Source organism: Tenrec ecaudatus, chromosome 10 (assembly GCF_050624435.1).
Source record: "Tenrec ecaudatus isolate mTenEca1 chromosome 10, mTenEca1.hap1, whole genome shotgun sequence".
NCBI classification, from domain to species: Eukaryota; Metazoa; Chordata; class Mammalia; order Afrosoricida; family Tenrecidae; genus Tenrec; species Tenrec ecaudatus.
Window position 1 is genome coordinate 74,661,074 of NC_134539.1, and position 25,857 is coordinate 74,686,930.

Below are 25,857 nucleotides of genomic sequence, written 5' to 3' on the forward strand. Positions count from 1 at the left end.
ACTATTACAGGCAGGGGAATAAAAATGTAGTGTTTCATTAAAAGTATAATGAATTTTATGCAACGAATAAATATTACAAGCATAATTCTAATTCTTTATACCTATCCACGCAAGGAACATCACTACAGGTGCTGCGCGGATGAACGTTAAAAAAAGAGTAAAGAATGTAAATTTGTAATTTCCACAAATTACAAAAATTAGGTATCGTTTCCGCAGAACTGGGGCAAACCGGTTGAAACCCACCACCGGGTTTGAGCGCTTTGCACAACAGGCAAAAACTACCTTCCGCAGCTGTGTTACCATGGCACCGAGAAGGTATGGGCGGAAGTGACGCGAACGACTTCCGCTCTGAGCGTCGCAGCTCTTCCGGGTTGGAAGAAAGCTGGCGCCGGCCTGCGCGGTGGGTGGGAAGCGATTTGGTTCGTGTTTTTCGGGCGAAAGGAAAGGCGCGTGTGCAGAACGAGCAGTGACGGGCTGTGGTCTTCGCCGCGGGCGCCCTGACCTTGGCCTGCGGACGCCAGCATTGGGATTGGCGTCTCCGTGTCGCCGCCGCCGCTCCGCGCTGGGTCACATGGGCGCTCAAGTAAGTTCGGGCCTTTGGGGATCCGAGGGTCGGTGGTCGGACGTTTGGTTGGATTCGCCCTCCCTGGCCCCGGAGTGTCGGTAACCCGACCGCTGACTAGCTTCTCCCCTCTTGGTCCCAGAACAGGTGGGGGGGACAGGGGGGTCCGCGCCGAGGCTCGGCTGGGCACGTGCCGGGCAGCCTGGCGGTGCTACGTTCTTCATACAACCCAGTGCTTGCTGTCGTTTCCAACTCATTGCGATCCCGGAGAGGGCTCCCGAGGCCGCACACCTTTACGGGGCGGACAAAAAGGGAGCTGCTTCTTGTCAAGACCGTGGCGTGGATCACACTGCACCATGTCGGTGTGTAGAGATGTTTGGATTTTCTCGTAAGAATAACATGGGAGGCATCAAACGTTTTTCGATTCAGGACATAGAGGGTCATGCTAACTGCAAGGTCGGTGCTTTGAAACCACTAGTCGCTCCTCTAAAGAACGACGAGGCTTTCTATTTGTACTCCCATAAAACTTTACAGGCTCGGAAACCCAAAGGGCAATTCGACCCTGTTCTGTAGTCACTATGAGTCTAAATCAGCTCTGTGGTTCTGAGGGGTTTGTTTTGTTTTAATCTGATTTTTATGCTAAAAAATCTGTACTAAGTGTTTAAGAAATCAGAGGGGAAAGCTTGAGACGTATTTGAAAAAGAAACTGATGGAAGGTGAAAGGATGTGTTACAGAGCGAATTCCGCTGCTTTTTGCTATTTAAAAGATCTGAAAAGGAGTTTTTAAATTTAATGGTTCAAAGTGAATGAAAGGTAGAGAAGGGGCAAACATTTTACTCTTGAAAAATTCTATAAAGGGGAGAAAAAAGGATAGCTGGGTGGATCCTAAAGGCCAGGAATGGGTTCCCTTTTTTAAAAAGTTAGAAAACAGTAAAGTTTAAAAATATATAAAAATAATTTAAATTTTTTTTTTTTGAGAAAATAGTAAAGTTGGCAGAAGGGAAGAGGCTGAGTTTGGGGGACATGATGGATTTGATTAGCAAGGGAGGAGGGGATCTAGCACCCACATGGAGAAAATGGCCCTTGACAGAAGAGGCCTAGCTCTTTGGTTGTAGCTAGAGAGGAAAAGAGGATGGGGAAGATATAGGAGTTCGTGGTTAACATATTTGTTGTCTAATGTGAGAATGTGAGGGGACCAGTAAGTTCATCTGTGAGAGGGAGAAAGAAGAAAGGAACTTAGAAGTTGAGGTGAAGGAGGTGTGAAATGCTTATTTAAGAAGAGTGGGAGAGGACTACAATAAATAGAAAATACAAGGGGAATTTTAAGTAAGCGATTATGGGGATAATGGGAGTGTCCACAAACATTTTGAGGGCCCCTCACGCTCAATGAACCTGGTCACTAAGGCAACTGCTCAAATGTCTATGCGTTAGAAACACACCAGCTGGGGAGTGTGGTAAGGTCTGCGTAGGAACCTTTTCGCATTTCTAGCAAACTCTCCGTTGTGCAGATGCTGTTGAATCAAAGTCTATAGTTTAGGAAAGAAGATGGAAAGGGCTGGCTGTTTTGAGCAGTAAGCGTAGCCTAAGGGAACAGAATGCAGGCCACATATGTAATTGAAAATTTGCTAAGTAGTCATTTGAAAACACATTTAAAGGAGCAGGTGGAATTAGTGACATATTTTATTTAACCCACTAGCTTTTGATTCAATATGAAGGTGCAAATGAGATGTTTCACGTTGTATGCGCTGAGTCTGCAAAATCTGCTGTCTTTTGCACTTACAATCTGCTGCCACTGAGTCGGTTTCAGCTCAGAGCCACCCTAACTGTACAGGTGCTCTCATCTTCCTCCCTTGGAGCTGCTGGTGGATTTGAACCACCAACCTTGTGGTAAGCAGTCCAACACTTCCCAACAGCACCACCAGAACTCTTGTTTTACACTCGGCACATCTTTATTTGGACCGGCATGTTTCAGGTGCTCAGGAGCCACCAGCAATGAACCCTAGAGTCTGAGGTAAACAAGGAAGCACACAGCACAGCAGGGGACTAAGGGAGAGTGAGGGACCTGATGGGTCAACTGGAAGGTCCTGATGTGAGTGAAAAACGCTTGTGGCTGCCCAGAGCGGTTCTGGTTAAGGACAGGATGGAGTGGATACTAAGATCAATGCAAATGGGATGACAACTTTTTGCTTCTCTGGTTTGCAGGTATAGTTGAATAAGAAACATCAGCCAGCAAACTTAGGAACCACAACCAGGCAAAGGCACTAAGAGGTAAGCTTCTTTTCGATTGTTAAATGCCCCCGTCCCCTACCTTCCCCTACCCCTCTCACACACACTCAATTCTTGGGGAAATACTAAAAAATTTGTAGTCCAAATGAAATAGATGCTTTCAACAGGCAGGAGTTTCAGAAACGCATGGAAATTGGATGGGTATACAGCAAGGGTCTATTGTTTTCATCAAGTTATTGAAAAAGTTCTCAGTCCAGGGGAGAATCTGGAGTAGAGGCTGTCAACCTGAGTCCTGCCCTCTGGTTGTTTTACCCCTCTGTTTTATAGATGAAGTTTTCACTGTGACAGTAATCTGTGCTGAGCAGTTGTGACGGGATAAATGCTTCCTGCAGCCCAAAAAGGTTTACCGTCTGACTCCTGACAGAAAGTTCACCAAACCCTAGCCGCGAACTACAGTCAAAGTGTGATCCTGGGCAAAACAGCCTGAGCATCACCTGGGGGTGCACTGAAAAAGAGGGGGGGGGAGTTTCAAGTCCCACCCCAGCTTGCCAAGGCACGAAGGACCTAGCAGTCTCAAACAAAGCCTCTGTTGAGTGTGGTGAACACTCAGTGTTGCCATCGAGAACTCCCCACACTCCCTACCTGGATCTCAAGAGCTAGTTCGTCTCAGAAACAGGCTAAAAGAGATGTTTCCCTGGAATTGTGTGGCAGCAGGGAGTCAGACTAGAAAAATGCCTGGCATGATCGGAGAAAGGAAACCATAGAAAGTGATCTGGCTTTAACTCACTCACTTGGAGTGTGGTGAACAGCTAACACAGAGGCAGTACTTGAACATGAGCCAGTCCGCCAGGAAAGCTTAGTGAAGAAGACTTGGAATGATCCGGATGAAAGGAGCAAACGGGAACTGGCTGTGGTTAGTCTGGGTGCCAGGGGCAAACGCGGTGTGATAGATCATTTACTGCAACGACCCAAAGAAAAGGGTGGCTACCGAGGCTGCGTATGGACGACTTAGTGGGATTCGGGTCCTTGGTTTGGAGGTGTTGGGTCATGGGTTACGGACTAGCTCGATTAATTAGCCTAAGAACATGTTCAGCGCTACTGTACTGCTCGATCCCCTAGTTTGTCCAGTGCCTGCCGCCCTGCAAAGCACTGCTTTGGTCCCCGTTCTCCTGGGGCAACAGCGAGAGCGAGAGGGAGCGTCTGGAATAGGAAGAGGGTATGGAACATAGGAACTTTATTAAAAGCGCCACAATATTATTCCCACACATCATAGAATTTTGTCATGGAGATTTGCCACAGAGCACAGGACTGGTGGACATGAGCTGGATCATGCAGGCAGGACACTACGATTCCCTTTTGTAAATTAAAAAAAAATATCTGATGAGGGTGATGACCCAGACAAAGTGAATGCCAATGTACTTACCATACCCTTTAGGAAGCTGGGACTGTCTACACCTGTAAACTGTGACACTCTCGGAAACTCACAGGGCCAGTTCTGCCCTGACCTGTAGGGTGACAGTAGGTTTGGGGTTTAAACTATTGTCTGTCGCCATATGAGTGGATATACTAAATATGATGTACAGTGGGGTGTTTTTCGGCTATAAAGAGAAATGAAGTCCTGAAACATACTACAACCTGGATGGACCTTGGGAATGTGCTGAGGGAAATCCAGCAGACACAAAAGGGCAAGAGAGTGTACGATCCCACGTACACAAAGTGATCGGTACCAGGAAGATGAGTGCAGAGGCCAGAGTTTAAGAGTAGGTCTCATGTATGAATGGGAAAAGGAAAGGGTGGTGTTGTTCGAGAGAGAGGGCACTAAGTTTCTGGTAGAAAAACCGTCTTGAAGTCAATTCTGACTCATAGGACTCATAGCGACTGACCCTATAGGACAGGGTAGAATGGCGCCTGTGGGTTTCGAGCTGTAAACTTTTACAGGAGGGAAGTCTTTCTCGGTGGAGCAGCTGGTGGTTTCAAACCACCAAGCTTTGGGTTAGCAGCTCAGTATCTAACCGCGTGTGGACGCAGACCAAGGTGACAGTTGTGCGGCGGGTGAGCGTGATTAAAGTCACTGAATTGTACACATAAAAACAGCTAATCTGGACGTGGGACCCTCGAAAAGGGCATGGGAAAACAGCATTATCTAACACTGGGATTTTTACAGGAGCTTTTTGAAGCCCCTCCCCCTGTCATATTTTAGGACAATAAATCATTGTCAATTTCCACCGTAGGAAGAAAATGGAAGGAAGCTCAAGCCAATATGAAATCCACACTCCAGTTATTGGCAAGAAAAAGAAAAAGAAAAAACATTCCGTGGATATGGAAAGACATCCGAAGTCTTCCAGCAAAACCTTCCAGGAATCCTGCCCGGCGAGCAAACAATTTCCAGTGACTAAGAGGGGAAAAAAGAGGAAGACGACCCAGCATTGCATGTCTTCTCTGGACAAATCCCAAATGGGTGACGAGCCTGAGGAAGCTGCTGTAACATCCAAAAAGCACAAAAAGAGGCGGAAGCGAGCTTTGGAGTCTGACAAGGAAACAGGTGTTGCTTATGTCCTTGTGAGTAAAGAAAATATCGAGGCCGCATCTGTGGATTTCAGCACGGATGGCAATGGCATTTCTGTTCACTTGAGCAGGGGACAAAAACCAGCCCAAGAGCCTGCGGCAGAAGAACTACCTTTGGTTCCTCAGGCGTGTGCAAATGAGTCAGAACAACTGCATGAGAACGGTAGGAGAAAAAAGCATAGAAAACGGCAGAGGGTGGAAACCTCTTGTGATTCCCAGGAAACCCCATGTGTAAGCATTGCCCAGTACCAGTCAGAGCCCCAGCAGCAGGAATCCCTGCTATCTGCGGACCCACACGAGGAAACTCCAGAACACCTGGGAATGACTGGGCAGAAGAAGAAGAAAAAGAAGAAGAAGAAGAATTCAAATAACTCAGGGTTGGAAGCGTTGCCTGAGCATCTTGAGAACATGAATCCTGAAGGATCGCAGGTGATGGGGGAGATCGGTTCTGGACAAGTCAGTGATGCCCTTGAGGAAGTCACGGGCTGCTGTGGTACAAAGCGGAAGTCTAAGAAGAGGAAGCGAAGACCTTCTGTTGAAAATGCTGTGGGCGCTGGTGTTGACTCTTCAATGCGCAGTAGCTCCGAGGACACACGCTTCCATCTGCAACGTGGTGATTCTGTGGCAGGGGAAGGTACCTTGATTGAAGACTGTGTGAAACCCCGGACTAAAAAGAAGAAAACCCAGGCCTCTTCAGAACAGAACCTTCTGGAAGAGGGACACAGGTAACGCTGGCATTTTCTCTTCTGACGGAGTGCTTTTAGTGTGCATTCTGTCCTTTGACACGTCATTTGGCACGTGCATCTAAATGTCAGAACTCAAAGCAATAGACCCTTAAGTGGACAGAATAAGTACATACTGAGCTGCTTAAACTTGGCAAGTCACTTAATTTCTGCATCAATAAAATTAAGCCAGCAGTGAATAACTGTTCTAGCCGGGAACTCCCCAGTAAGTTAAGAAAAAGACAATTTCAAATCCCCAAATGAATGTCCCTTGTCTATAAGAAGGACAAAGCACAAAGCACCTTAGGGAGGCCCGGTGGCGTAGTGGTTACGCATTGGGCTGTAATCCACAAGGTCAGCAGTTTGAAAGCACCAGCCATTCCTTGTAAGCAATATTATTTGTATAGTTATTTAAATATACTGTCTGATGAATACAGGAAGAGGTTTTTTTCCCCAATCACTTTTTTTTTTAGTTTCTAAGACTCGAGATAGGTATTTTTCCCATTTTTTTACTTGATCATTGTCTTACCTAGATAGTCGCCATTACGCTTACAATGAGGAACGGCTTCACGTCAGGTGGTACAGGTGATAATTAGGAGCCGTGGTAGCACACTGGGTAAAGCGCATTCCTGCTAACTGAAAGGTCAGCGGTTGACCCATCAGCCACTCCTTAGTCGTCTGGAGAAAGACGAGGCAGCCTCGGAAACGCCGTGGGCGGTTCTGCTCTCTCCTGCCAGGGCCGCAACGGCTTGGAATGGACTCAACAGCACACAAAAGTACTAACAAAACTAAGCAAAGGGGAGAGTGAAGTCATCACGCTGCAGCACAAACTACTATAACCCTGGTGCCGTGCTTGGCCTGATAGTGACCCAGTGCTATTAATGCAAAGCCGGAGTGTTGCTTGTGAAAATAACAGTGGGAGGATCTAGGAGAGGTGCCTGAGGGGCAGCGGGGCCAGCAGAGTCCTTAAACTGCTGAGACAGTCAGTTCACATCTTTAAGCACCGATGTAGACATTTGGAAGTCGAAAACCAGGGAGTGGGGTGAAGAAAAAGAAAAGGCTAAGAATGGTTACTTCCCAGAGTGGCAAGGCATGGTGCTGAATGTCTGGTTTTCACTGTAGAGTTACTTATTTAAAACAGTGGTGCTGTCAGTCAGGTGCGTGTTGGACTGCTGTCTTTGAGGCCAGAAGCGATTAAACCCAAAAGCTGTTCCTCTGGGGAAAGATGAGACTGCCTGCTCTCCTGCAAACGTAAACCCTAAACCACAGGAGGCCCTGTGTAGGGTCATAGACAGAGTGTCTTGATGACAGTAGTTCTTACAGCTTTGGTTTAAAGAACAATAGCATGCAGGGAGGAGACGAGCCAGTCAGGGTGCAGGATAGCACCGATAAAACATACAACTTTCCTCTAGTTCTTGAATGCTTCCTCCCCCCTCCACAATCAAGATCCCAATTCTACCTTACAAATCCATGTAGACCAGAGGATTTACACTGGTACACATCAGAACTGGAAACAGAATCCAGGACAGATAACCCCTCAGGACCAATAATGAGAGTAGCAATACCAGCAGGATAAGGGCAAGGTGGGGGAAAGGGGGGGAACCAATCACAAGGATCTCTATATAACCCCCTCCCTGGGGGACGGATAACAGAAAAGTGGGTGAAGGGAGGCATTGGACAGTGTAAGACATGACAAAATAATTACAAATTATCATGGTTTCATGAGGGAGGGGTGGGGGAGGGAGGGGGAAAATGAGGAGTTGATACCAAGGGCTCAAGTACAAAGCAAGTGTTTTGAGAATGATGAGGGCAACAAATGTACAAATGTGGTTGACACAATGGATGGATGGATTGTGATAAGAGTTCTACAAGCCCCCAATAAAATGATTTAAGAAAAAAATCAATAACATGGAAATAATACTTGCAGCCTCAAGTTTGCTCTCTGTGGAGGCTGCCTCTGAGGTGTGCACTGGTAGCTGAAATACCATGACAAGATGCCTTTCAACCCCAATGCTCTGTAGTTGTCTAGATGAGAGCCCTTTTAAGGAAAGTTGACAAGATTTTAGGACAACTCCATTTTCACCCTTAGGGTAGAATCTACAAATGAAGAAGAGGGCGATCTGGAATCTGCTAGGCATCCTGAAAGCTATTTATCTGAGGATTCAAGAAATTCAGATGATTCAGATGTGGATTTGGGATCCGCCATGAAACAGCTTCAAGAATTTATTCCCGACATAAAAGAAAGGGCTGCCACTTCAATTAAGCGAATGTACCGGGATGACTTAGACCGATTTAAAGAATTTAAAGCACAAGGTATGCTTGTAGAACTTAAATATTTGTAGCTAGTGCGTGACTTTTCTTTTATGAATGATTAAGCTGTCGCTACTGACAAGATACATCCTTCAGGTACTTCCAGCTCTTTCCCCTACCGGAGTTTTTATGAGAGCTCCAAGATGAGCAACAAGAAGTGGGCTAGTTTCCCTCTGCCCGGCTTGTGGAGGAGGAGGCTCAAGGAGCAGTGTAGCTGAGGGTCACGGTGGTGGGCTGCACAATGGTGAGCATAATGACTGCCACTGAGTTGTGCGTAGAAGACGGCAAGTTTGGGGTTAAGTATATTTTAGCACAATGGGATCTTTGTATTTATTTTAAATCAAAATTTGGAAGGGTTTATGAAGAAAGAGCCATGACTTTGGAACAGGATGACCAGTGAAGGCTTTGGGAGAAGAGGCATGGCCCGAGGGTCACTGAAAGAGACTGGCTGGGCCAGGACGTAATGAATGGGGGGTCAGGCTTGTGGGTGAAACTCGCTCCTAGGGCAGGAAGACGGGGAGAGTGTGTTGCATTGTAATTGCTGGTTAAAGGTCAAGTGGTGGGTGTGCTTTTGTTCATGATTGATTTTAATATTCCCCCTCCCCAACTAGGTGTTCCCATTAAATTTGGCAAGTTTTCTAGCAAGGAGAATAGACAATTAAAGGAAAATGTGCAAGAATTTCTGTCCCTGACGGGGATTGAGACGGCAGACAAACTGCTGCACACTGACAGATACCCCGAGGAGAGAGCGATGATCACCGATTTAAAACGAAAATATGGGTTCAGAGTGCACATTGGTAAGTTGAAGAAAATCCATTCTGTCCCCATCTGCATCAGTCTTTTAACTGTGACATCATCGAGGTCTCTCGTGGTGAGAAAGTCCCTGGTACAATGCCCAGTCCATGAAATGCCTTCAATGCTTGTGAACTGCTGCAATGAGTAATACTGATGGAGCCTTCAGAGTGCTGTCTGGTAAACGGACTGCTAACCACAAGGTCAGTGGTTCAAACCCACCAGCCACTCCTTGGGGGACAGTTGCAACTGTTGGATCCTATAAAGATTTGTAGCCTCCGAAACCTTTTATCGGCTTACTACGAGTCAGAACCGACTGGTTGGCCGTGGGCTGTGGTTTAGGTGTGAGTAATTGTATCCTTAGTACTAACCTATGCTTTTGGGGATTTGGACTATATTCAGATCTCCCATATAGTACGGAATTTATGAAACTTGACACGATCAGCTTCTCCTCAATAGTAATTTTGGTTTTGATTATTATTTATTTTGTATGTACTGCACACGACACATCCCTTTGTGCACCTTAGTCTCCAGCTTCGTGTTGTTCTTTTAATGTAGCCATATGTGGGCCTTGAAGAAACTGAAGCCCTCCTCTGGAGATGGTGATGTGAAAGGGAGACGGGATTTTGGACTGAAAGAAAACCTCCCAGATTTAAAGGGTGGGGGAGTTTCTTCGCTAGTCTCATTTCAAATTACTTTATATACTTGAGTTTAAGCCGACTCGAATATCAGCCGAGGCACCTAATTTTACCACAAACACTGCTTTATAAATGTGCTGGGAAACTCGGCTTGTACACGAGTATATACGGTAGGTTGAAATTATTTAGTAGACCAGGATCTGAGACTCGGTCCAAAGCAGTTAGATTGGGAAGACCCCCAGGAAAGCCCCCTGAGACGGCGTGGCTTGTAGGATGGTGAGTGTTGTTTGAAGAGCTCTTGTTTGGTTACTTTTCTAGAGGTGACTGAATTTCCCGCCATGCTCTAAGCTGCTCGTGTGACCACTTGTCATTTTTACTTTAGGCAAAGACATTGCGCGACCTTGGAAACTGGTGTACTACAGAGCAAAGAAGATGTTTGATATCAATAACTACAAAGGCAGGTGAGGGAAAGGTCTTCGCTGGGCACTGACGGTCTTTTGTTTTCTGTTTGGCGCTCCCGATGGGGTGGGACGGAATATTTTCTAGAGCCATTGGTGATACTGTCATTCAAAATTGCCATATTTGAAGGGAAAATTAGGAGGTGTAGCTGTTGTGACATGTGTCTTTAAAGACCTTGAAGCGCTTCGCTGAATCACACAGCTATTGCTTTATGCCTCTGTGGGCGCACATGAGCCTCCACCTTCCTTCCCACTGACACGCATGAAGGGCTCTGCCCTCGGCCTGATGGTGAGCTCAGTTTAATGCGCTTTGCTCTTCGTGTGCTCAGCTGAATGTTCTTAGCACAGGTCTTTGGGTCTTCAGTAACTACCCGAGGCACAGTTACACACTAGACTAAACCAGTCATTCCCATGTCATGGGATTCAGGGTAGTAAGGCTGTTTAATGTAGTTCTTAAACCGTCCTGCCTCCCTCTACCTTGTCAATAAAATATCCAGTGATTACTTGTTCCCAGCGTTCTACATGAAAAACACGTAGATGAAGTGTCTGTGTGGGGTTAACACTGTGCTCAAGGACAAAGGGCCAGGCCAGAACATGTCCACTGTCAACTATTAACTACCTTATCTCACTTTGGGAGGCACGTTTAGTAAAGTGCAGCAATCTTCCACAAGGTCCACAGTGTCCTACTCATCTCTGTGGCTTTCAACCAGAACATGGATATTACCTCGCCTTCAAACATTGATAGGACCTTGTTTCTTTCCTAGTTCATTTTTTTTTTTTTTTTACAAAAAGAATGAAGCATTCCCACACAGAGACAAAGACTTGCCCATGCCATCTTTTTCCCATGCCCCAAGACTGAGCAATGACTTAGAGCTTTAAGACCGCTCACTCAAGAGGATCTTTTCAATTCAATTTAAAAGAGTGCTTTTTAAATTATTTTTTTAAGAGGCAGGCTGCTTTTGGTGAATTGATAGTGGAATCCCAGGTAATAATTTATCTCTGCCTGTGACATGGATGTGGAATGAATTTTTTTAAACCTATGTTTTAATATTTGTAGCAGAATGCAATTTTGTTTTTTAATAATAAAACCCACAGGGGCAGTTCTACTTTGTCCTTTAGGGCCACTTTGAGTCAAAAGCAACTCAATGGCAGTGAATTTTATCTCATTTATGTCATTATTTGTGATATAATTTTTTTCCTAATTGACCATTCTTCCCCTAGAATATTTTTCCAAATTGACAATTTTCTAATGGAAAAAAATGCAAAGTCAACAAATCAAAGAGCATTAAGTCTCACAGGGGCTTTGGAAGTTTTTAAAGGGGCACCAGTCCCCTTAAAAAATTATGACATACTTCGCATATTAAATAATTTAGTTGTTCAGTCTCATTAAGAAGGTTTGTACAGTTGTCACCACGGTCAATTTCAAAACAATTTTCCTGGTACTGGTTGCTGTTAGCTTCCCGCTCCCCTCCATCCTTTCCTGCCATGTCCCTAGGCAATTGTTGATTCAGCAACTCTACAGCTCTGCCTGTCCTGCATTTAATAAACAGAAAATCACACGAAATACAAGCAGGAAGCAAACTAACCAACAATAGTGTCTAACCAAACATAGGGCTGTTGAAGAAACAAGCAAACAAACACCTCCGTCCAAAAGAAAGTAGAAAATGTTTTAAAACCGAAACAACTTCGAAATAGGTCAAAAGAGAGTCTCCCTATTTGTGCTCACTCGCTGTCTCCGTTCTCTTACTGGAAACGCTTCACTCTTACTCCAGGCCCCGCCTGGCCCTTCTTTATAACAGAAGGACTCCTGCTTGCTCGGAGAGAATACGAGGGAAACTACTTTTTGAAACCCATGAATTACAATAATCAACGTTGCTGAGTTTCCATTGACCCTACTTGCATTGTCAGATGGATTTCTCAAAGCATTAGGAAGTCATAAGGTGCGGTTCCGGGTGGTTTTTATCAGAGACCTTTAGTATTTTGTTAGAGCTTCTTAGGAATAGCATCCATGTGGACTCCCTGCCCCACCCCACCCCACCGCAGTCCAATCCATGTGTAAGAGTCTTAGGAGGTCATATGGATTGTATATATTTTTTCACTTCAAACATTTCTAATGCTTAATCCCAAAGTCAGTGAATAATATAGTACAGTGTCTTTTTAAGTTTGTTAGTATATTTGTTTTTATGGGGTACTGAGGCACCTTAATACCTCAGGTAATTTCATGTGTTTGTGGTAAGCCATTCTTTGCTGTTCAGTGAATGCCTGTTGTCTGTGAATCATTGGGGATTTGTTAATGACCAAAACTGAGACAGCCCTTGCCCTTGTGGCACTTACCCTTGGCTGCCATGCCACCCCATAGGGTAGCCACCAGGAAGCAGCGAAAATTAAGCCGAGGGTAGAATACATTATTAGATTTGGAAGGCTTGGCTTGAAGCAAAGAAACTTTTAAAATCTCAATAATACTTTTTATATTAATTATCTCTTAAAATTATGTTAATTATGTGTTGGTATAAATAAAATAAAAGTATATTGTTGAAATTAATAGTACCTGATAATTTTTCCCTTTTGTTTGGGCTTTACTATTTTAAACGCCTAGCAAAGTTAAAATGTGTGCATTTGTGACAGACATCGTATCGTATCGTATGTGTGGGTCAGAGCTGCGCTAGAGGAAGACCATGGGACAGGGCTGTGACTTGTGTGCGGTGCTGTGAGAGAGAAGCACAGGTGCTGTATAAAGACCGGGACCTTCCTGTTCGAGAAGGAATGTCAGCCAGGAGGGGTTTTGTGGGTTTGTAGGTATTACCCAGGCGGGTGGAGGAACCGCCCTTTCTTCCGTGATGGTCACAAAGGCTCAGGAACAAGAACAAGCTAAAAGGAGATGGATGGGGCTGAGCTGTGAAAAGCACAGGCACTTGGAAAAGTTTTGCTCTATTGTCTTTGGAGTTAGCATTGGGGAGCCGAGTGATCGGACTGTTTGCTCGGGCTGCTGTGGGCTGAGCCCGGTCCCTGAGCTGGGACATGGTGATGGTCAACCTAGAGGATGAACATAGCTGAGGTAAGGGAGCATGGGGTGAAGGGCATTTGGAGCAGCAGAAGGACTGGGGCCAGAACCAGGGGTCCTGCCAGCCTCTCTCCATTCAGCTGGTTCCACTGCACTGCATGAGGATAAGCTGTTTACTCTTGTGGTTAATTCAGAATTGTACCTTGTTTTCCCTTTCCCTTAGGTACAGTAAAGGCGATACTGAAAAGTTGATGCTGTACCATTCCCTCCATGGAAATGATTGGAAAAAGATTGGCGAGATGGTGGCCCGGAGCAGCCTCTCTGTTGCCCTGAAGTACTCCCAGATTGGCAGTCGTAAGTGACCGTCTATAGCACCCACTTGGGGGAATCTATCACACACACACATACATCCTCCCCTGCTGGTTAAGCCCACAAGCTGATTCAGTGCCCAGAAAATAGTGCAGACTTGGCTTCTAACAGAATTAGGACCCTGAAAGACTTTCTCTGTATGGATGCAGTTGGTTTCCTCCCGTATATTCAGGAAAGCCCTGCACCCTTTATTCACAAGACAGATCTTAACCATGCTTTCATCGGGTTGCGTTAAAGAGCGCTGGTGGCAGTGAGTTGGGCAAGAAGCTGCTGATCACAGGGATAGGCAGTTCAAACCCAGTAGCGGCTCTGTGGGAGAAGGGCGAGGCCACCTACCCTCATAAAGATTTGCAGTTTGGAACCCAATCTGGGCTCGCTGTGGGTCCGAGTCGGCTTGATGACAGTGGGTTTGGTCTTGAGTCGGAGCCAACTTGACAGCAGTGGGTTGGTGGTGTTTTGGTTTCTTAGAAGTTTATTAACTTTTAGCACAGAACTGATCAGTGGAGACATACCCGAGAAAGCTGGTCAGTAAGAGACACTGAATGGAGGAAGTCACTTGGCTAAGGTGGCAAGGAAGACTTTGGGAGGGAGGGGAGAAAGGTGGCTTGCTTAGACAAGGACTTTCCCCAAAATCCAGTTTGGTGACCTACCAGACCTTTTCTGCTCTTCATGAACAGTGTCTCTGGTTACGCGCTTTACCTTACAGCCCTCCAGTTGCTGTAAGAAGGCAGTCCTCAGGGGGTGTGGCTGCTCAGTGCGAATGAGCGGCGTAGTAGATGGCAGTGTGTCCCTGTGGTGGTGCTGGTGGCCAGCTGGGGAGGGACCATGCGACGTATGCTACTCCGCTCCAGCCACTCTTGCCGCAAGAAGACTTGCTGTGGCCAGGTCTTCCTGGTGCTAAGGAAAAAGGCGAGAGAGAGAGAGAGAGAGAGAGAGAGAGAGAGAGAGAGAGAGAGAGAGAGAGAGAGAGAGAGAGAGAGAGAGAGTGTGTGTGTGTGTGTGTGTGTGTAAAATCTATGTTTCTTTTTCCCTTTTTTAGAAAAAAATCTTTTTAAACATTTTTAGTAGGTTGGAATCAAATTGTGTGTCACACCACAGAGGTTTGTGAGCTGATAGTGGGAAACCTCCTCCCTAGCTTGACTGTGAGGCTCTCTAGTCAAGAAAGCAAACCAAAACTCTGTGTCACCAAGTTGATTCTGACACTTCGTGACCTCACAGGGCAGACTAGAACTGTCCCTGCGGGTTTCCGAGCCTGTAAATCTTTATGAGAGCAGCAAGCCTCATCTTCTTCCTGCAGAGTGGCTGATGGGTTTGAACTTCTGACCTTGCAGTTAGCAGCCCCTCATGCAACCAATTACACCACCCGAGCTCCCAGTCAAGAAGGAAACCACAGATAGGTACTTTTGGCACCCTGCCTAGGTGACTGGCTTCAGAGGTTCTCTGAGTATATTTATCAACAAGTACTCTGTGTTGCCATCGGTCACCATTAATGTTATGCTAGGAATTCTTTGGGGGAGGGACTCGTGTACACAACAGTAAAGACCATTGGGTTTTACGTGATTTTTTTCATTGTTTGACAGTTTCTTGGAGAGGACATTGCTCTCCCAAACTGGGAGAGCAACTCTTTGTAAAGCTCCACCCCCCAGCCCCCCACCATTGTTCTACAAAAGGATTTCTTATTTAATGATGTCTGACTTTGATCCTAAAAAGAACCTACTACCCCTTTAATAATGTCACTCCTATTTGCGTGTCGCTGCCCATGATCCCTTTGGTTGTCTGAGATGTCCCATTTGGCTTTTGAGATTTGGTTTGGCAGCAGACAGACGAGCCACTCGGCGACTGTTCTTCTCCATTTGTAGCCGTGAATCGAGGTAGCTGGAGTAAGGCGGAGATCAAGAGACTCATCAAGGCCGTAGAACAAGTGATTCTAAATAAGATGTCCCTTCAGGAGTTGAATGACATGGATTCTAGTCTCCAGGAAAATCCTGAAGACCGTCTATCAATTGTTCGGGAAAAGCTCTACAAGGGCATCTCTTGGGTAGAAGTAGAAGCTAAAGTGGAAACCAGAAATTGGATGCAGTGTAAAAGTAAGTGGTAAGTTTTAAGATTTTTTTTTTAATATCAGTTCCAACAGGATGATAATTTCCTTAATTTCTACAGAGAGATGAGGTGATTGAGAATGTCTGTTTAGCATATGGGAAACTGTAGATGCCAAAGGTAGCCCGCGGAGCCCACCATTTCCTTATCTTGATTTTGATAAGTGCACATCCAGTGCTTATGATTCCTTGAAGATTGTGTCTCATCCTTATGAAAAACAAACAAACAAAACCAGGACCTCTTAAAATTGAATGCTGACATCTGGTATCTTGACTCAGTCCCTCTCTCAGGCTTTGTAGGTAAGACCGGGTAGTGACCAGTTAGTAGCAAGCATGCTTAAACAAAAAGATATTTATGAAACTCGTGTTCAGGAAGGGAGCCTGGTCAGCAGTTTGAAACCACCAGCTACTCCACAGGAGAAGGTTGAGGCTTTCGATTCCTGTGAAGAGGTACAGTCTTTCTTACGAAGATGGCACCGAAGGCCCCTGCCCCTTGCCAGACGGAAGCCAAAGCAAAGGCTTTAAAGGCCAAGGCCGTGCTGAAAGGTGTCCGCAGCCACAAAAAGGAGCATGTCACCCACCTTCCTGGCAGCCCAAGACCCTCAGAAGAGTGTCCCCAGGAGAAACAAGCTTGACCACGAAGCTGGCATCAGGTCCCCCTGACTGTGGAGTCCACCATGAGGAAGATTGACATTAACCACTCACTGGTGTTCACGTGGATGTCAAGGCCACCAAGCACCAGATCAAACAGGCTGCGAAGAAGCTTTGTGACATTAAGGACGCAGCCTTATTGTCAGCACCTTGATAGTCCTGACAGTGAGAAGAAGGTGTATGTTTGACTGGCTCCTGACTCTGATGCTTTAGATCAGGGGTCCTCAAACTTTTTAAATAGGGGGCCAGTTCACGGTCCCTCAGACCGTTGGAGGGCTGGACTATAGTTTAAAAAAAAACTATGAACAAATTCCTATGCACACTAGACGAATCGGCGGCTAAGCAAGACAGGCAGCGGCAGCAAAAACACAGGACAGGCAGCGGCGGTAAAAACACCTGGCGGCTTGGATAAATGTCCTCGGCAGGCCACACGTGGCCAGTGGGCCATAGTTTGAAGACCCCTACTTTAGATGTTGCCACAAAATTGAAATCATCTAAACTGAGCCCCGCTGGCTAATGCTAAATACAAACTTTTTCAATACATTAAAAATAAAAAGAGTCACAGACTCAGAAACCCACGGTGCATTTCTCCCTTGTCTTACAAGTCAGAATTGACCTGATGGCAAGGAGTTTGATTTAACGTTTAGGAGAGAAATCACCAGCGTGGTCATTAGTAATAGCTCTGCCTTGCTTATTTTGTTTTGTAATTAAACAGTTCCTCTGTCATCTGTCTATAGAGCAGCTGATTCTCAACCTGTGGCGGGCAAAAGACCTTTTCACAAGGGTCGCCCCATTCATAACTAGCAAAATTAGTTATGAAGTAGCAACAAAATAATGTTATGGTTGGAGGGGGGGTTACCACTACACGAGGGACTGTGTGAAAGGGTCGGGACGTGAGGACGGTGGAGAACCTCTGCTCTAGAGGGAGGCCGTCATGTTCTTCACATTTGAGCTCCTCTGGGTAAACCAGTCACCTGGAGCTGTTCCCACTCAAGGTGCTGCCTGTTCTTTGCCTGGTGTGGCTTTTCCCAGCCCCGGGCATGGTGAGCTGCCCAGGCAACTGCCCCATCAGGCAACTGCCCCATGCGGCCTTGACGCGGTGGCTCTGCCCACGTAACCCGTGCCTCAGGCACTCGGGCCAGTGACCCCTGAGGTCAACTATGAATGCAGTTCAAAGGAGGCGTAGGTTATTTGTAAAAGTAACCCTTGGAATGCACTGTTGATTTGTGCACACTTCTTTTCCTGGGACTTTTTATTACAGAAGTCTACTCAAGAAAAATAAGAGTGTTTGTTGTTTTTAAGTCCTCTATGGAGAAACTCCAGGGCCCTTTCTGCCCTGATAGTAAGGAAGCATAGGGTGCCCCCACTGAGGAGCCGAGGGACAATAGGCCTCAATTAGAGGCTGATCTATCAGTCTTTAAAAGAAGAAGAAGAAAAGATCTGGGGCTTGTAGTCATAAACGGACTTTATCAGTGAAGTAAAGAAAGCCTACAGACTGGGAGAAAATATTTGGAAACCCTATATTTGATAAAGGCTTAGTGCCCAGAATATGTAAATATATGCCCTGGTAGCATCATAGGTTATGCATTAAGCTGCTAATCACAAGGTGAGCGGTTTGAAGCTACCAGCTGCTTCGTAGGAGAACAGTGAGGCTTTCTACTCTTAAAGACATACACTCATAGAAATCCGCAGGGGCAGTTCTACTCTGTCTTGTAGGGTCACTGAGAGTTGGGATGGACCTATTGGTAGTGATAACTGAGAACAACTGTCAACAGAAGCCTAATCCAAAAATGGTTCTGGGGCAGTGATGCCCACCTGCATCCTGGCCCACTTTCTTTTCCAGAGTGTGCACTAGTGTGCCCTGAGAATGTAACGCCTTGGGCTTAAGACTTTTGGCCTTTTAAGGGTCCCTAATGTGACTTGAGCTGATCCCCAGAATCTGACCCAGGCCACTGGCCCCTGCCATTAATCCAACCTTGCCCTAAGAGTCAGGGCTACCAAGGAGCAGGTTGGAATAGGGCCTGTGGTACTGGCCAGTCCCAAATGGGCACTGTCTAGTGCCCCCTGTCCCCCCCCCCTTCCAAGTGAGTATATTAAACAGAAGAGGTGCATTTAAAGAGAGGATCTTTAGCTTGGAGAGAGCCTGGAAACAAGGTGGGTCACCAGCAGCTCTACTGGAGCCACTCGTGAAAATTCGGCCAGGGTTCCCGTTCTTGCCACGTGTGCTCAAACCGGCACGGTCTGATCCGGAGATACGCCTCCATATGTGCCGTCAGTGCTTCTGTCAGTACGTGAAGGACACCGGCTCATCCAGCCGCACTTAGTGATCTTGGACGGACATTCTAAGACAGCTACTCAGCAGAAGAAACAGTGCCAACTATTTGTACGTAACATAAAAAAATTTAAGTCTGAAAAAAAGGATATTTTGAAAATAAAGTCCACAATTAGCTTCCTTTAATGGCAATGACCCCAACTTGAAAATGGAGCAGCCCTGAGTCTACCCCTCCAATTAGTCCAGTGCTATTCCTCAAGGCAGTGGCCACTGGGCCACAGTGAAATATCAATTCAGTCCTCCTTCCAGTTGCTATCCACTGATTCTATTCCCACTGTGGATGGGGGTGCCTTCAAGTGGGTTGTGTCTCAGTAACATGCACAAGAGAGCGGAACACCTGCCCCGTTTGGGCCATCTTGACCATTGTTCTCTTTGAGCCCATTGTTGCAATCCATCCTGCTGAGGGGCTTCCTCTTTCACCTGCCCTCTCTACCTAGGATGCCCTCCTACTCCAGACTTGGCCTCTCCTGATGCCATGGCCACAGTACACGCATCCCCCTCTGGGGTGCCTGTCATGAGGAAAATGGAGACTAGCAAGTTGTTGGTAGAGAAATTGGAGCCCTCAGCTGAAAGGGCAGTGGGAAGCAATGTGAAGCCTCAAATCCCACAGTTTGAGCAGTTGCATTCCAAATAAGCCCACTGCCATTGAGGCTGTCCATCTTTACGGGAGCAGACAGCCTTGACTTCTCCAAGGAGCGGCTGGTGGTTCAAACTGCTGACCTTGTGGTGAGCAGCCCGGCATGTGCAGCCCACCACAGCGTTGGGGCTGGTTTGGGGCAGTAGAGGGCTTATCAAATCATTTATCACCTCACTAAATTTCTCTATGTAATATACTATCCTAACAGCTGTAACGGGAATAAGAGCAATGAGCATCTGTTTCCCAAACAGTCACAGATAAAGTGGGTTTACAGAGTGTCTAAGTGCCTACCGATGGGGCTTTCCCCTTAACTTTGCATTGTTAAAAGGTAAGTTCCTTGCGTTTCTGTTCGTGTTTCACTGGGTGTGTCCTCTATAATGGCGCATGCCAGTTAGTAGGATGAACTGCAAAGGGAAAAGCTGAGTGAGGGCAATTGAGAAGAGAAAAGGAGAGGTTTTAATGAAAACTTTACCCCTGAGAGTAAATGATCTTCTCTTATCTAATGTAGGACAGATGTTTTAACCAAAAGGATGACTCAAGGCCGGGATGTCTACCGAGGGGTCAATGCCCTGCAGGCCAAAATCAACCTTATTGAAAGGTACAGTGTAGTCTTCTTGTGCTTGGTGCTCCCGAATTGGTCCCAACTCATAGCAAAAGTACATCCAACAGAAGGAAACCCCGCTGGCCCCGCTGCCCTCACATCTCTGTACGGCAGCGGTTCTCAGCCTTCCTCACGCCGCGACGGTCCTTAAATTCAGTTCCTCATGCTGTGGGGACCCCCAACCATACAATGATTTTCGTTACTACTTCATCACTGTCATTTTGCTACTGTTATGAATCGTAATATCTGATTTTCAGGATATGTTTTTATTGTTACAAATTGACCATCATTAAACAAATTAAAACATAGCGATTATTCACAAAATAATATGTAATTATATATTGTGAAATATTAATGTGTTTTCCGATGGTCTTAGGCGACCCCTGTGAAACGGTTGTTTGACCCTATAGGGGCCGCCACCCACAGGTTGAGAAGCGCTGCTGTAGGAGAAGAGGAGGCTTTGTGCCGCTGTAAAGATTTACAGCCGTGCCATCCACAGGGGTTAGGTCTCCTGTGTCCTATCGGGTCACTGAGTCGGAATGGAGTGGGTGGCAGTGACCTTTTGGAGATTGGGGCCTGTGCAATCAGAGCTGGAATAGGGGTAGGTACGCTGGTCCTTTCCAGCTCTTGGTTCTCTTGGGAATCCATGAGAATGTCCATCACGTTGGTGTTTTCACTCTTTCTCATAGGTTGTATGACATAAACGTGGAAGAGTCTAATGAAATTGATTGGGAAGACCTTGCCAGTGCCATAGGGTAAGACCATTTTGTTTAATATTAAGGTCAGAGTCAGGGTTGACTTAATCCAACAGCCAAAGTAAATGCAAGTATTTTTTTAAGAAAGAAAGAATTGACTGCCTGTCGGCTTTAGAGGAGTGGGGCTGAAATCCTTACTGCATGTAGAGTTTGCCATCCCTGGTGCTAAAATTCATCTCACCGTGTGTGCTAGAAAGCCAGTACAGTGGCAGACAACAAGTTTTAGGCTACCACACATCTCGGGTAGGCCAGGTGGTACATTGACAATAGCGCCCACGTTGCATGAGTTCCAATTACTTCTGTGTACCCAGTTTGGAGCTCTGTTAACTAGGGTGATGCTCTAAGTCAACAACTCTCAACCCAGAGTATGCACTGAGATCATCTCAGAGATTTTTAAACCCATCCATGTCCTGATGCAATGCCCAGGGGTTCCCACATCTTTGGGTCTGGTGAGGAGCCCTGAATATTGGTACTTTTAAAGGTCCGTGGTGGTGAGTTTGGTTGGGGTGGTGGTTCTGCTGTGCTGCACTCCCTGGGTCCCTGCTCCTCGCTCTATTTAACCAACTTGGTTGCTTCCTATTGAAAGTTGTTCACTTTATGTACAAGATAGAATTGAATATCATATACCCAACCATAAGTGGGAAAGAACTTGAGTTTTACTAGATTTGATTTTATGATTTTTTTTAAACTGAAATATTAGTCCAGGGTTAAAGAAACTTGAGACGTATCACCATTACCGCCAGTTATTAAAGCCCCACCTTCACAAGAAACCACACATTTTCTGCAGGATCCAAATGATGTCCCCCCTTTCATTGCTCATCTTAGTTATTTACGCTTGAAAAGAACCAGCTTCTGATGGATTTGCCCTATTTGGTTTGGTTTCCATTTTGTTAATGTCATCTCGTTGTATCTTTCCTGGAGTTTATTTTGCTGTTGCTTTAGGCCTTCCTGAGACAAGTGCTAAGTTCATTTTTAGTTTTCCACACAGGCTCGCTTCCCTCGCTTCTCAGTCCTGCTTTATCTGCAGCGCTCAGCTTTTTCTAGGAGATTTGCTCAAAGAATTATAGGCATATGTTAAGTAATTGAACTCCCGATACTTGTCATCCACGGCAGCAACTGTCACATTCGGCCATCCTTACCTCAGCTCCACATCTGCCCACTTCCCACACCACTCCTGTAAATCAGGAGTGGGGTTCCATTTTGGATCATCAGCTTTGCATTCAGCAGTTTAAATTTACTGGTCTATACCCTCAACACCATTCTTTCTTATTGTTTGTTGGTTTAAATCATTTTATTGGGGCTCATACAATTCTTACCACAATCCATCCATCCATTGTGTCAAGCACATTTGTACACTTGTTGCCATCACCATTCTCAAAGCATTTGCTTTCTGCTTGAGCCCTTAGTATCAGCTCCTCATTTTTCCCCTCTCTCATGAACCCTTGATAATTTATAAATTATTATTATTGTCATGTCTTACACTGTCTGATGTCTCCCTTCACCTAGTTTTCTGTGGTCCGTCCCCCAGGGAGGTGGTTATATATAGATCCTTGTGAGCGTTCTCCCTTTCTACCCCACTACCCCTTATCCTCCTGGTTTCTCTACTCTCAATACTGGTCCTGAGAGGTTTATCTGTCCTGGAGTCCCTGTGTTATCTGTACCAGTGTACATGCTCTGGACTTGTAAGGTATTTATAAGGTAGAATTGGGGTCATGATAGTTGGGGGAAAGGGGGAAGCATTAAAGAACTAGAGGAAAGTTGAAAGTTGTATGTTTCATCCCTGCTACGCTGCACCCTGACTGACTCATTGCCTCCCCACAACCCTTCTGTAAGGGGATGTCCAGTTGCCTACAGATGGGCTTTGGGTCTCCATTCCGCACTCCGCTTCACTCACAATATGATTTTTTGTTCTTAGATGCCTGATACTTGATCCTATCAACACCTCATGTTCACACGGGCTGGTGTGCTTCTTCCATGTGGGCTTTGTTGCTTCTCAGCTAGATTCTGTGAGAAGTACTCACAGAATCTTCTCTTTACAATATCAAGCACCCTCTTTAGAATATGGCCTTTATCTTCAAGCCTTTAAGACCCTAGGTGCTGTATCTTTTGATAACTGGGCACCATCAGCTTTCTTCACATTTGCTTATGCACCTGCTTTGTCTTCAGTGATTGTGTCAGGAAGGTGAGCATCATGGAGTGCAATAGAACAAAGTATTCTTGCATGGAGGGAGTATTTGAGTGGAGGCCCAATGTCAATCTGCTACCTTAATACTAGACCTATAAATATATGCACATAGATCTATTTCCCCATCCTCATATATATGTATTTACATATGTACATGCCTGTATTTAGACATCTATATGCCCTTTGCCACCTAGTTCTTTCCTCTATTTCCTTTTACTTTCCTCTTGTCCCAGTATCATGCTCAGTTTTCATTTGGGTTTCAGTAATTCCTTTCGGTTACATTGCCCTCAATCAAACCCTACCAGGCCTCTTACACGCTCCTCACTTGTTTGGATCACTTGTTCCCTTGTCCCTGGGTTTGTTAGCCACTTCCTTTACCCCATCTCTCCCTCTCCCATATCCGCCCCCCCCCCCCGCCCCGAACCGTTTATCCCGTTGTTTTCTCCTCGATTGTTTATCCCACCTATCTTATCTAGATAGACCTGTTGTTTGTTTTTCACTTGTAGTTTGCATGTCATTTTACCTAAGTTACAGCCTCAGTATCATTTCACATTTACAAATGAACTTTCCCTCTGGTTCCCTAATTCTGTTTCTAGAAGCACATGCTACAATATGAATTCACAGATGCATGAATGACCCCCTGTACATGGTTAATGACAACAGCATTGCTTCTAGCAGAACACCCAAGTGCTCATTGCCTGTGCATTCTACCTGCATGATGAAATGCTTCTAGCCGCTCAGGGATTGAGAAAGCCCTTGAAGAGCGATAGATGCAGACAACGCCGTGTGAAGCTAAGGGTGCTATTCCAGCATTGCTTGAGGAAGAAGCATACACTGTGTGTGTTGCAAACCACCATTCAGCTGTCGATGAAGTAATTCAGACCAGTCTTCTCCCGCTCCACTCCCCACTGAAGATGCCCAGGAAAGAGTTGAAATCAGGGAAAAAGCCCTTTAAAAGCCTCATCGAACCAGCTAGTGGTGAGACGACTACAAAGAATTCTTCTGTGCCCTTCAGAACATAGCCATCAGTTATAACATTTGGACACATCGGCTTTATCATTCGACCATCCTCTTTCCCTTAATATGGCTTTTTGTTTCTCCTCGTGGCAAAATGTTCGTGGAAAAATGTGATTGAAAAAGAATGGGATTTTCCCACAAGCTTTTTGAAGCCCCCTCGTATTGAGAGTTTAGCTTGATGACAAGCTGTCCCAAGCAAGGGCATTCTGTTACATTGCCGCTGTCCCATCATACTTAGGATTAACATAGATAAAAGATTGTTATCTAAAAGTCTGCCCAGTGGACCTGGTGGTGGGAGGGGGAGTTTTCAAAAAAATTTAAAAGTGTCTACATTCAGACTTCACCAGATGTCCCCATGGTGCCCTTTCTGGCCATTTCCTGCTGATCCCGGATCATACACTGCTTTTACTTGTCATCCACCGTCTGTCTTCCTCTTCCGATCAGCAAAGGGTCTCTGTCTTTGTCTGGAAGAACACTGACTGCTCAGCGGACTGCGGGCTAGTGGTGTTGGCTGTTGCCTCCCTGGAGTTTGTCAGATGTGGGTTATGTGTTTCAGGCCAGCATACAATATGCACCGTGTTGGGCTTTATGCCTGTCTCACTGCAAGGCACGTGCAGCTGACCTTGATCATTAGGTGAAGAGGAATCCTGCCTCATTTCTCCACTGTTTACAAGTACCCTTTTCCCCCCTAGTGCTCAAGCAGTGGCTGTGGGGAGAGAGTTTGAGCCGGGTATAAATATAGCTTGTCCTCTTCACGTTTCATTTCACTTGTCAGTTTTGGTGTGACCTCTTTGCCTTCCTCAACTGAGAACAAAAGTTGAGCATCACTTCCCTTTTTTGTGAAGCTGTTTTTGTTTACCTTCCCCGCGGAGTGTGACCCTTCAGTGCATGAAGCTCTCACATTTTGGGTCAGTTTTGGCTCTTGAAGATAGTAGGCTCCATATCTGAATGTATCACGTACTAGGAAAGGAGGCCTAGTGGCACAGTGGCTAAGTACCTGGCAGTTAGCCTGAAGGTCAGAGGTTCAAACCCACCAGCCATTTCCTGGGAGGAAGTTGTGGCAGGCTGCTTCTGTAAAGATGTGCAGACTCGGAAACCCGTTCCACTCTGTCTCTTAGGGTCACTCGGAGATGGAATCGACTCAGTAGCACTGGGTTTGGAAGCAAGGAAGTGCTATGTTTGCAAAGTACAGTCTATTTGTGCAAAGCAGAGTGTTGAGAAATGTGAGATTCAGGTATCACTGGGCTTTCATAAATGAGAGTCTTCGGGAATTGTTTGGCTTCTGCTTATGGGAGAGTTTGTGCTGGAGCAAGGCTGCTGCCTCCCAAAACAGCATGCTTACTGATGTGAAGTTGATCCAGGCCCAAAGGACTGAAACCAGTTCCTCCAGTAGTTAGTGATTACCTGCTTGAGATTATGATCAAAGAACCAGCCATCATTTTCTTCCTGGAACTTGGAGAAATGCAGTTTTTGGGTGACTTCTCTGACCCTGCCAGGAGTCCAATGCATGGCAATTTTCCCAGACCCTCTCTCAGTTTTTTGAGCTCCCTTCAAATGTAGGGCCTACACTCTTCAGTACCGTGGGTCTCTAAGAGGTGAGGGTGCCGGATGCTTTGAAACAGGTGGCTATAGGTGCAGCCCAGCTTCCATTGAGAAGTGCTCACAGAATCTTCCCTTTACAATATCAAGTACCCTCTTTAGAATGTGGCCTTTCCACTAAACTTCCGTGTATCTTGTGACATGTTGCATGTACATACACTTATCTTACTAAAATTGGTTTTTAGGTTTCATTAATATTTGCATATTCAAATATTGATTCTTAAGATTTGTGTCATTTCAAATCTGTTAGCTGAGAGTATAGCATTTACTCTAGTGGTTCTCAGCCTTCCCAATGTCGTGACCCTTTTTTTTTTTTAACAATTTATTGGGGCCCATACAAC

At 45.7% G+C, this 25,857-nt stretch overlaps 1 protein-coding gene across 1 annotated transcript in view; it reads left to right on the forward strand.

The window, feature by feature from the left end:
• The first annotated feature begins 364 nt into the window (after positions 1-364).
• Positions 365-25,857, forward strand: part of TTF1 (transcription termination factor 1) — a 30,688-nt gene continuing 5,195 nt past the window's right edge. The window contains exons 1-10 of the mRNA XM_075560583.1: positions 365-583; positions 2,765-2,830; positions 5,020-6,078; positions 8,165-8,388; positions 8,997-9,182; positions 10,198-10,276; positions 13,498-13,628; positions 15,503-15,737; positions 19,868-19,957; positions 20,650-20,715. Of these exons, the coding sequence (XP_075416698.1) occupies positions 5,027-6,078; positions 8,165-8,388; positions 8,997-9,182; positions 10,198-10,276; positions 13,498-13,628; positions 15,503-15,737; positions 19,868-19,957; positions 20,650-20,715 (2,063 nt within the window). The 5' untranslated portion in view covers positions 365-583; positions 2,765-2,830; positions 5,020-5,026. The remainder of the gene's footprint in view (positions 584-2,764; positions 2,831-5,019; positions 6,079-8,164; positions 8,389-8,996; positions 9,183-10,197; positions 10,277-13,497; positions 13,629-15,502; positions 15,738-19,867; positions 19,958-20,649; positions 20,716-25,857) is intronic.